The 12,765-nt window shown below is 42.5% G+C and overlaps 1 protein-coding gene across 1 annotated transcript in view; it reads right to left on the minus strand.

Annotated features, from left to right (window-relative positions):
• RYR3 (ryanodine receptor 3) overlaps window positions 1-12,765 on the minus strand; it is a 523,406-nt gene that overhangs the window by 106,707 nt on the left and 403,934 nt on the right. Inside the window, exons 47-48 of the mRNA XM_027569112.2 lie at window positions 3,692-3,861; window positions 1,121-1,341 (exon numbers count right to left, since the gene is read on the minus strand). Of these exons, the coding sequence (XP_027424913.1) occupies window positions 1,121-1,341; window positions 3,692-3,861 (391 nt within the window). The remainder of the gene's footprint in view (window positions 1-1,120; window positions 1,342-3,691; window positions 3,862-12,765) is intronic.

The raw sequence follows: 12,765 nt of genomic DNA on the forward strand, positions 1-12,765 counted from the left end.
AGAAAATATTAACAAAAATCATAAGGAAGAGAAAAAACATTTATAGTACTGTATTTATTGAAAAAAAATCCATGTACAAGTGGACCTGCACAGTTCAAACCTGTATTATTCAAGGGTCAACTGTATAGTTAAAATACAGAAAGAGGAATGTGTGGCTAATGAATTGAGATACCTAAGGTAAAGTCTCATCACCAGGTGACAAGATGTTGTAGGGCCCATGCACACTCAAAATACAGTCATTGATTATGTACAAAGAATATAATAGAAAGAAGGTGCAATTGATTTTATAGCCATCTCTAAGGGCCAACTGTCCAAAGGATGAAGCTGGAGCTGACCAGTGCATAGCTGGAATCTGAAGCCACCTACTGGTGTGATCAGAAGGGAATTTAAGGCCCTGTGAGCCACTATCCTGAAATCCTCACTACTGGAATATCTTTAAGTTAAGGCTCTTTCCTCAAAAACACATTTAACAGGCAAATGCAGTAACTAATTAGAGAACAATTTATCAAATTATCAAAGAGCTCATGGCCTTGGTAGTTGATGCAAGTAAATTCTGAGATAGAGAAAGGAGAGATAAGCAACATGGATTTAGCTTTTAGTTGTAGATTGCCAAGTCTTTTAAAAACCCAGTCGCACCTCCAAATTCTCTGCACAGAAAAGTGTCCGTACACATACACATAATTTAGCAAGTAGGTTCAGCTCAAGACTGCCTGACTTCCATCCACAGATGGACAAGGAAGGAGCCATGGAGGAAAAACTTGCTTCTGACTCTATCTTAGGAACCAAAACATTAGTTCTTAATCTGAACACTGAATACTTGCCTGAAAGACAGTCTCATCTTCTGGCCCACGAACCCTCAGGGCAAGAGCCTGAGCTGTGTCCCCCATTTCTCCACAGTGAGAGATGAACTCAAGGAAGAAGTGATCAGAAAACTTGTGGCAAGGGGGCAGGGGGAGGGGACAGAGCATATCCTACGAGGAGATGACTGAGAAAGGGTGGGTGTATGGCTAAGGCCTGGAAGCTTCCTCAGACTGGAGTCACCAGTTTTTCAATTACACAGTTAAATGAAGCTGACAGGGAAGCATATATGCAGGTGAAAAACATGGGCAGGGGTACTTACTTGCAAATGGCAAGCAAACATTCTTCTATGGTGTCCCTCTGAGCTTTTGTGAGGGACCGTCCCTTGGAAAGCCTGTATATTGTCTGTAGTGTAGAATCGATCAGAGACGTGTAGTGTTCTGTTCCGGCAAAGAGAGGGGCGCATCTTGTGAGGAGCGGGAGCACGGCAGAACATAAATACCTATTTAGGGCAAGTGCTACCTCTGTGGTGCTCAGGGAAACCTAGGAAAGGGGATTGGGACTCTGGTTAATCTCCCCAGAAAAGACAGAGCAAAGCTTACCCCGAGGACGGAGCTCCTGCCTAGGAGGTGGGAAAGCTTTACACGCAACAGTGTCTCACAGCAACAGAGTGAACAACTTTTTACCTTGTCAGGAGACCCACTTCTCTTCTGCATTTTCACTGAGAAAATACAAAGTCAGGTTAAAAGAAAAAACAAACCGAAGTAACGCAAAGGCCGGCTGGCCCCAACTCATTCTAAATGATCCACAACCATCTGTTTCCCTCGAAGAGGGATTCTAAAACCTATTAACATCAGCTGATGATCGGTCTAACGCAACGTTCTTCGTGTTTGCAAAGGCCAGCTAACAAGCTACTATATTATTCTTCTGTTTGAGCTCTCTTTTCTTACCTTTTGGAGACTCTTGTGATTTTGAGATTAGTAAGTGGCTATTGGACAAGCAAGCCATCAAACTACTGGTTTTGTGACATTTTATAGACAGAAAGTGGAGCTCTGACCCCCATCACTTAAATTATAAGCATTGTGAGCCATTCATGATCTAATAAATGGCATGGGGTGGAAGTCACTAAAGGGAACCTAACTTTGCATGGGAAAAGGGTACACGGAATAGAAACTTAGGACCCGCTCTAAAATTCTGCTGTCATTATCACTCACAGTGTTCTTTTTCATTCGTTTAGACAGGCTAGACACAAGGAATGCCCACTTAGTGACACTTTGTCAAAGCATTCTTAGCTACCATCTTGGAAAACTGAAGAACTTCAGAAGAAAGCTTGAGATTCACAAAGATGAGATCTTCTCATTATGTCCTGTGATTATCACAGCTGTTAGATCTGTAACACATTTTCTATAACTTATGATGTGATAAACTGTTTTGAACTGTACACATTTCTGGGTATTCCTATTATCAAAAGTTTCTCTTCGAGAAAAGATTCACTAATCAGACTGGAAAGAAATAGCAAATCTTCCACATTTATCATTTTGACAGAGTTGTCACAATGGGGAAGGACAGAGTTTTGATTACAGTGGCTTAAAAGTTTTCAAAAGAGCATGCATGTACTAAGGAACTGAATGTTTAACTTCTTGTGAGGCACATGGTACTTAGACAAGCATGTGATTTGAACACCAAATGGTAGAACAGCATTTGCCATTTATTTGATCTACAAAAAAATCAAATGATCTGATCAGGAACCTTGAGAATGTCTCACAAGTTAAAACAATTACTATTTTTTAAATCAAGGAATTTATAGAAAAACTCAAAACAAAAGTAGCTGTGGAACCATTGTTTTAATTATCCAAAAGGACCATATCCCCCTAACACTTTCATGGATGTACCATTTCTTATCCCCATGCCACAGATAGGAATGGAGCGAGCTCTGATTCAGACTGGGGCTTGGATTGCTTTCCCATTGCTGGGTGATCCTATACATTTGTGAGTAACCCATTCAAACTGAATCCATCCCAGTTAAGGTACAGGCTGGCAGACCACCCATTACAGAACTCAGACTTCTGTCTCTGTTGGACACTAGGTGGAGCCTTGAGAGACTTTATGACTGATTAAGAAGACATGTTTCTTCTGGCTCTTTAAAAGGAACCCTACACTGGCAAGATGTTTTTAGACTTATGCTGACTGAATTATTCTTTTCTCCTTGGACCCAGGACTCCTGGTGTACTGTTCCTGACTTGGGGCATTGTGCATCTAAACTTTATAACTCCTGGGGCCTCCTGTGTCGATGTCTGTTGATGTTGGATTCTTCACCCTTGACTTTCGAACTTGGGTTTGCCCTTGGCCTCTGATCTTGACCTTGTCATGCCCAATACCCCATAATTGCTTGACTTGGAGACTATCTTTCCTGATGGGCAGTGCATAAAACTTAAGGAAGGAGAGTGGGAAGAGTATTTCCAGCCTATAATTCTGCCAGCCAGCCTTTTTCATAAGCAATAAGCCCTGGTTCTCAACTGAGGAAGATACTGTCCCCCAGAGGACATTTGATGATACCTAGAATTGGTTTTATAGGTGGTACTACTGATATCTAGAGGGTAGAGGCCAGGGACGGTGCTAAATATCTTACAATGCACAGGATGTGCCCCCACAACAGATAGAGCCAAGAAACTTGCAACAGAGGAACCTGGATTGAATATTTGAGGTTAAGTTTACCTACATTTAAGTCTGGCACAACAAATTAGGATCTTCCATTTCTTGGTGCCTCTGTTTTCCCACCCTTTAAAGCAGCCTGCTAACATGTAATCAATAAATAGAAAACATTCACTTTGAAATCCAATGTCACCAATGTACAATGATGGGAAAAATTTTTTTTCTTGTTTTAGCCACTTACTGTATCTAGAGAGGCAGAGGCTCTTAAGTCGGGTAAAAATCCAACCTCTAGCAAGTGGAGCAGAAAAGTTTGATCCTTAATGCCATAAACACGATCCAAGAACAGCACCATGGATGCCTTGTGGTCAGGGCAGAAGTTGGCTGCCATATCTGGCTCGCTAACGGACCCGTCTAAAAGACACAAAGAGAACGTCATGTCCCCTTTTCAATCTCCACAGTCTCAAAGGCAACACAGAGCGTGTCTGTCTATGCTTTGTTATCCTAACAAGCAATAGGAATATAATATTGTGCTGAAGCCAGCTGATACTGACTTGGGAAAGCTGGCTGTTAACACCTGCGGAATTTTTTGAGCCACTTGTCAGACATACTCATTATTAAAAACTAAAATTTACAATTAAGGAAATTATATTTAGGAAGGTGAGAAATACTCAAAACTCAACACCTCCTAATGATCTCACTATAAACTATACTCTTGAGGTTATTTACATTTATTTGCATGTTGGAAATACAACACAATGGTGTGCCATGTGCATTCTGTTTTCAACTCCATGGCTCAATGACACATATTGATAGCTTGCACTGGACCATGGGTGAGAGGACCTATACCTCAGAAATGGGCAAATATCAGGAATCGGGGCTTGAGTTTTTGCTTTGTTGACTGAAGACACAAGAAAGGAAGGGAGAAAATGTAAGGTAGATGAAATTTAAGAGTGTGTCTTGTCTGTAGCCATCGCCATCATAAATATCCTCTTAGTATTTGGAAACTATTATCTGATTTAGGTGAAATTGAGAACAGATCATCCAGTAATTCTAATCTTATTTTGATAAAAAGAGCTCAAAGATGAAGTGAGGAATACCATGAAGAAAATAAAAACTGCTTGATTTGGAGAAGACAGGAGTTTGAAACAGGACACAAAAGAAAAATAGTCTTCCTCCTAATGTTACGTTAACATCAAAAACAAGGAAAAAGAGCCCCTAAACGATCGAGCTAAGGCAGAGCATATTTACACATGGTACCTCAGAAGTTACCCCGAGAGCCTCGAAGGTTTAGTGCTATCCAGCCCAGAGCCTCATTCAGCCCAGGGATCAGGGCAGGGCTCTGGCAGAGGACAAAAGCAAGAAGGGAAGGGACCTTCCTGACAGGAAGCTGCTTGCCTCTCCTGGACACCAGGGGGAGCTGGATCTGAATGGTGGAGGCTGAATTTGTCTCTCCCACATACCTTGTGTTCTGAGGAACATTATTTTTTTTTGAATTTTTAATTTTATTCATTCATTCATTTATTTTAAGGAGGTCCCAATGCAGGGCTTGAACTCACAAGCCTAAAATTAAGACCTCTGAGCTGAGATCAAGAGTTGGGACACCCAAAGGACTAAGCCACCCAGGTGCCCTTGAGAAGCATTATTTTTATAAGATGTTTTGTGCTCAAAAAGTTTGGGAAATACTAAGTTCAACATTTATTTTATCATATTTTTCAAAGGCTCTATAATCTTAATGTTATTCACGATAAACGTTATTTTTGAGACTGATGTCAGACCCCAGCCTTTGTCTCCCACAAAAATCAACAATTAGACAGCTATCCATGAACAAAAACACCACTGGGAGAGGTCAGGAATCTACTTGAGAAACTTGAGCAACACAGTAGAACAAAAATCCCGAAAATAACTACATAAAAAGGTAAAGATGCATTTCGCTGGCCTCATCCCAGGCGGGCACTGTTCAGTGCCAAGTGGGAGCTCCTCAGCTAGAAAGAGTTCAGTGCACTGGGAAAGGAGAACCGGGTGAACAATCACCTCCTCCAGCCTTTTGGGGCACTACATAAAGGACAGCCATTCAGGTTCACCCCACCTAGAGACCAGTGAAGTGGAGACATCTCAGAACAAGAAAGAAGGGCAGGGGCTACCCGCATCAACCCTGCAGTGGGAGTCACTCTGGTTTTCAGTGACCTGCTCAGCACAGGACCCCAGCTCTCGCCATGGAAGAACCCAACATCCAGCATAGCCACCGTGAAACCCTGGCAGATTTCCCAGGTTTTGTGTGTGCAGATGCCCAGCCACCTGGGTCTCTTCCCACTCCCATCTCCCTCACTGCCAGAACCCAGGATCTGCACTGGCAAGTAGTCCTGGGTTCTGCAGCTGTGTGAGTGCAAGATGTCAACTAGACCCTTGCAGCTGCTACCCAGCACTGGGTGTGCCCTTGGGAAGACTTCCATCACTGGCCTCTATTGCCATGCACACACCCGGGCTGAGATCCTGCAGCCATGAGAGTGCATGCTGACATAACAGGGCCCCCCAGCTGCTTGTGGGCCCAGCACTGGCCTTGCCTCTGGTCAGTGGCCTGCACTGCTGGGCTCCTCTGTAGCTAGCACCTGCAACTATGAACTTGCATCCCACTGGCCCGAGTCTTGTCAGTGGCTTCCACTGCTGTGCACTCATGGTGAGACCCTGCAGCCATAGGCAGGCATGCCAGTAGCCAGGGTCCATGTAGGTGCTAGTGAACCCATATAGTTCACTCTGATCCTTGCTGCTGGCCCTGGTTCCTGCCACTCCATGTGTGTCTGCAATTGGTGTACACCACTACATAGGCGCCTGCAGCTGGTCCCCGTGGCGGAATGTGTACACACCCCCAGCTCCAGCTACCACCACTGCCTGACCTCGTTCCTAGTTGTTAGATGTGGACTTACTGCTGAGGACCCCAACAGCCCTTGCAGCTCCCGAGGATTCCCAGCAGCACTTGCCAAGGACACATAATTCTCAATGTGGTGGACCCCAGTGGCCTGAGCTGCCAAGACACCACGCCCCCAACCCCAGACATGAAGCCAACACCCAGCCCTGTATTTGGTGCCCTGTTCCACTAGACCTGGGGTCACAGCACACTCTAACATGCTCTCACCTACAGGTGAAGGTCTTTCCTTATCAAAGTCAGTCCATTAAGTCTGGAAGAGGTGACTACTTCTTCCTGTGTGCAGGGATCTATGTGAGGCTATAGGTATCACAAAGAAGAAGGGAAACAGGACACCACAAAAGGAACACAGAAACCTTCTAGTAATTTGACTCCAAAGCAATGGAGATACATGAATTACCTGACAAAGAATTCAAAATAACTATTCTCAAGATGCTCAGAGAGCTACAAGAGAACTTAGGAAAGCAATTAAATGAAATCAGGAAAACACAAGAAGAAAATGAAGTAGAAAACATAAAAAAACAAATATAAATTTTGCAGCTGAAGAATACAATGACTGAATGAAAGAATTCATTGTTCAGAGCACTTCAACACCACACTGGACCAAGCAGAAGGATCAGTGAGCTCAAGGAAAGATCATTTGACATTATCCAGTAAGAGGAACAAAAAGAAAAAAAGAATGAAAAGGAATGAAGAAAGCCTATGGGATTATATGGGACACCATTAAGAGAAACAATCTACACATCACTGGAGTCCCACAAGGAGAAGAGAGGGAAAAGTAGAAAGCTTATTTAAATATTGTTGAGAACTTCCCCACACTGAGGAGATCTTTAACATCCAAGTTCATGAAGCTAATAGGTCATCCCCAAGCCTACAGAATGGGAGAAAATATTTGCTAACCATGTATATGACTAGGAGTTAATGTCCAAAATATATAAGGAACTCATACAACTCAAAAGCAAAAGACCCCAAATAATCCAATTAAAAATGTGCAGAAGACATAAATAGACATTTTTTCCAAAGAAGACATCCAGATGGCCAAGAGACACATGAAAAGATGCTCAACATCACTCATCATCAGGGAAATACAAATCAAAACCACAATGAGATACCACCTCACACCTGTCAGAATGGCTAGGATCAAAAAGACAAGAAATAGTTGATGCTGGCAAGGATGTGGAGGAAAGGGACCCCTTGTCACTGTTGGTAGGAAGAGAAATTGATGCAGGTGCTATGGAAAACAGTATGAAGATTCCTCAAAAAAATAAAAACAAGAACTGCCATAAGATCCAGCAATTCCACTTCTGGGTATACACCCAAAGGAAATGAAATCACTACCTTAAAGAGATACCCACACCCATATGTTCACAGCAACATTATTCACAAGAGCCAAGACATGGACACAGTCTGAGTGTCTGCTGACGGATGAATGGATAAAGAAAATGAATGAACATACACATACACACACACACGAATATTATTCAGCCATAAGAGAGAAGGAAATCTTGCCATTTGAAATAATATGGATGGACCTTGAGAACATTATGCTAAGTGAAGTAAGTCGGAGAAAGACAAATACCGTATGGTCTCACTCATATGTATAATCTAAAAACACTGAAATTATAGAAATGCAGAGTAGACTGCTGGTTACCAGGGGTTACGGGAGGTAGGGGAAATGGGCAGATGCTGGTCAAAGGGTACAAACTTTCAATTAAAAGACGAGTAGGAGGGGGCAGAGCAAGATGGAGGAGGAGGAGGAGGCCTGGATTTCGTCTGGTCTCAGGAATTCAGCTGAATAGGGATCAAACCATTCTGAACACCTACGAACTCAACAGGAGAGCGAAGAAAAGAATAGCAACAACTCTCTGAACAGAGAAGCGACCACTTTCTGGAAGGTAGGACGTGCGGAGAAGTGAATCTGAGGCGATATTCGGGAGGATACACGGCGGGGGAGGGGGCTTCTGTCAGCTGCTACCGGCAGGTGATAGAGCCGCGGAGCACAAAATCGGAACTTTTAGAAGTCGGCTCCGCTGAGGGACGTCACTCCAGTGGCTAAGCGGGGGGGGGGGGGGGGGGGGGGGGGGGGGGGCGGCGGGGGGGGGGGTGGGGGGGGTGGAACCCTCACGGGACAGTGTGGTCTCAGGACCCTCGGGGTCACAGAAAGACCGGGGGTGCCTGAGTGCTGCAGAGCTCCCAGGTATCAGAGCGGGGAAGCCGGCTGCAGAGACGGAGCTGAAGCGCAGGGTCTCAGCTCAGGGTGGCCATAAACTGTGATCCGCGGCCCAGTCGGGCCACTGCTCCTCCAGCAGGGACCCAACAAGCAGCAGATTGGGGAGACTCCCCTTCCTGCCCTGGAAGGAGTGGCGCGGGAGCACACCGCAGGGATCTGCTGGGTTTGGAGACTCCACACGGGGTCGGGTGCCAGAGACAGAAACGCTCGGTCACAGGCCGGGTGAGCACGGAGTGTGGCCGGAGACCGGGGAGACGGGAGTGACTGGCTGCTTTTCTCTGCGGGTGCACTGAGGAGCGGGGCCCCAAGTTCTCGGCTCCTCTGGGGCGGAGATTGGGAGGCCGCCATTTTCATTCTCGTCCTCCAAAGCTGTACAGAAAGCTTGCAGGGAACAAAAGCTCCTGAGAGCAAACCCGAGCAGATTGCTTAGCCCGGCCGACAAGGGCGGGGCAATTCCGCCTGCGGCAAAGACATTTGGCAACCACGGCAGCAGGCCCCTCCCCCAGAAGATCAGCAAGAACAGCCAGCAAGCCAAGACCAAGTTTACCGATCAATGAGAACGGCAGAACTCCAGCGCTAGGCGAATACTGCACATAGAATTCATGGCTTTTTTACCATGATTCATTAGTCTTTCAAAGTTAATTTCTTTTAACTTTTTTTTTGAATTTTTCTTTTTCCCTTTTTCAACCAACATCTTATCAATCCCTTTTTTAAAAAAAACATTTTTATTTTTCATTTTTAGAGTCATATTCTATCCCTTCATAGTAGTTACCCTTATTTTTGGCATATATATATGTTGTTCTCTCCTTAAAATTTTGAGATAGTTTCTTCTAACATATCAAAATATACCCTAAATCTCTAGTGTATGGCTTTGTTCTAGTCTCCTATCTGATCACATTCTCTCCTTTTTTTTCTTTCTTTCTTTCCTTTTTTTATCCTCTTCTTTCTTTTTTCAAATATCTTATCAATTCTTTTTAAAATTTTTTATAATTTTCATCTTTACAGTCATATTCCATCCCTTCATCGTACTAACCATTATTTTGTACACATATAAGTCTTTCTTTCTTTAAAATTTTAGGAAGCACTTTCTTCTAACAGACCAAAATACACCCAAAATCTAGTGTGTGGCACTGATCTATGCACAAACCTGATCATATTTGATCATATTCTGTTTTTTTTGTTTTGTTCTTTCTTTTTCTTTTCTTTTTTCTCGTTTTTCTTTCTTTCCCTTTCTTTTCCCCTGGTTTCAGGTCTTTTCTGATATGATTAGCATATATTTTCTGGGGATGTTGTTAACCTGTTAGCATTTTATTCTCTCATTCATCTATTCTCCTCTGGACAAAATGACAAGATGAAAAAAATCACCTCAACAAAAAGAACAAGAGGTAGTACCATCTGCCAGGGACCAACTCAATACGGACATTAGTGTGATGTCGGACCTAGAGTTCAGAATATTGACTTTAAAGATACTAGCTGGGCTTGAAAAAAGCATGGAAGTTATTAGAGAAACCCTTTCCAGAGAAATAAAAGAACTAAAATCTAACCAAGTCAAACTCAAAAAGGCTATTAATGAGGTGCAATCAAAAACGGGGGCACTAACTGCTAGGATAAATGAGACAGAAGACAGAATCAGTGATATAGAAGACTAAATGATGGAAAATAAAGAAGCTGAGAAAAAGAGAGATAAACTACTGGATCACGAGGGCAGAATTCGAGAGATAAGTGATACGATAAGACGAAACAACATTAGAATAATTGGGATCCCAGAAGAAGAAGAAAGAGAGGGAGGGGCAGAAGGTATATTGGAGCAAATAATAGCAGAGAACTTCCCTAATGTGGGGAAGGAAACAGGCATCAAAATCCAGGAGGTACAGAGAACCCCTCTCAAGATCAATAAAAATAGGTCAACACCCCGACATCTAAGAGTAAAACTTACAGAGTCTCAGAGACAAAGAGAAAACCCTGAAAGCAGCTTGGGAGAAGAGATATGTAACTTACAATGGAAGAAACATTAGATTGGCAACAGACCTATCCACAGAGACCTGGCAGGCCAGAAAGGACTGGCATGATATCTTCAGAGCACTAAACGAGAAAAATATGCAGCCAAGAATACTATATCTAGCTAGGCTGTCATTGAAAATAGGAGAGATAAAAAGCTTCCAGAACAAACAAAAACTAAAGGAATTTGCAAACACGAAACCAGCCCTCCAAGAAATATTGAAAGGGGTCCTCTAAGCAAAGAGAGAGCCTAAAAGCAGCATAGATCAGAAAGGAACACAGACAACATACAGTAACAGTCACCTTACAGGCAATACAATAGCACTAAATTCATATCTTTCAATAGTTACTCTGAATGTAAACGGGCTAAATGCCCCAATCAAAAGACACAGGCTATCAGATTGGATTAAAAAACAAGACCCATCGATATGCTGTCTGCAAGAGACTCATTTTAGACCCAAAGACACCCCCACATTGAAAGTGAGGGGGTGGAAAACCATTTACCAAGCTAATGGACACCAAAAGAAAGCTGGGGTGGCAATCCTTATAACAGACAAATTAGATTTTAAAACAAAGACTGTAATAAGAGATGAGGAAGGACCCTATATCCTACTTAAAAGGTCTATCCAACAAGAAGATCTAACAATTGTAAATATCTATGCCCCGAACATGGGAGCAGCCAATCATATAAGGCAATTAATAACAAAAGCAAAGAAACACATTGACAACAATACAATAATAGTGGGGGACTTCAACACCCCCCTGACTGAAATGGACAGATCATCTAAGCAAAAGATCAACAAGGAAATAAAGACTTTAAATGACACACTGGACCAAATGGACTTCACAGACATATTCAGAACATTCCATCCCAAAGCAACGGAATACATTCTTCTCTAGTGCCCATGGAACATTCTCCAGAATAGATCACATCCTAGGTCACAAATCAGGTCTCAACCACTACCAAAAGATTGGGAGCATTCCCTGCATATTTTCAGACCACAGTGCTTTGAAACTAGAACTCAATCACAAGAGGAAAGTCAGAAAGAACTCAAATACATGGAGGCTAAAGAGCATCCTACTAAAGAATGAATGGGTCAACCAGGAAACTAAAGAAGAATTAAAAAAATTCATGGAAACCAATGAAAATGAAAACACAACTGTTCAAAATCTTTGGGATACAGCAAAGGCAGTCCTGAGAGGAAAGTATATAGGAATACAAGCCTTTCTCAAGAAACAAGAAAGATCTCAAATACACAACCTAACCCTACACCTAAAGGAGCTAGAGAAAAAAACAGCAAACAAAGCCTAAACCCAGCAGGAGAAGAGAAATAATAAAGATCAGAGCAGAAATCAATGAAATAGAAACCAAAAGAACAGTAGAACAGATCAATGAAACTAGGAGTTGGTTCTTTGAAGGAATTAACAAGATTGATAAACCCCTGGCCAGACTTATCAAAAAGAAAAGAGAAATGACCCCAATCAACAAAATCATGAATGAAAGAGATCACAAGCAGCACCAAAGAAATACAAACAATTATAAGAACATATTATGAGCAACTCTATGCCAGCAAATTAGATAACCTGGAAGAAATGGTTGCATTCCTAGAGATGTATCAACTACCAAAACTGAACCAGGAAGAAATAGAAAACCTAAACAGACCTATAATCACTAAGGAAATTGAAGCAGTCATCAAAAATCTCCCAACAAACAAAAGCCCGGGGCAGATGGCTTCCCAGGGGAATTCTACCAAACATTTAAAGAAGAATTAATACCTATTCTCCTGAAACTGTTCCAAAAAATAGAAATGGAAGGAAAACTTCCAAACTCATTTTATGAGGCCACCATTGCCTTGATCCCCAAACCAGACAAAGACCCCATCAAAAAGGAGAATTACAGACCAATATCCTTGATGAACATGGATGCAAAAATTCTCACCAAAATACTAGCCAATAGGAACCAACAGTACATTAAAAGGATTATTCACCATGACCAAGTGGGATTTATCCCTGGGCTGCAAGGTTGGTTCAACATCCGCAAATCAATCAACGTGATACAATACATTAACAAGAGAAAGAACAAGAATCATATGATCCTCTCAACAGATGCAGAGAAAGCATGTGACAAAGTACAGCATCCTTTCTTGATCAAAACTCTTCCCAGTAT

Source organism: Zalophus californianus, chromosome 6, assembly GCF_009762305.2.
Source record: "Zalophus californianus isolate mZalCal1 chromosome 6, mZalCal1.pri.v2, whole genome shotgun sequence".
Taxonomy (NCBI): Eukaryota; Metazoa; Chordata; class Mammalia; order Carnivora; family Otariidae; genus Zalophus; species Zalophus californianus.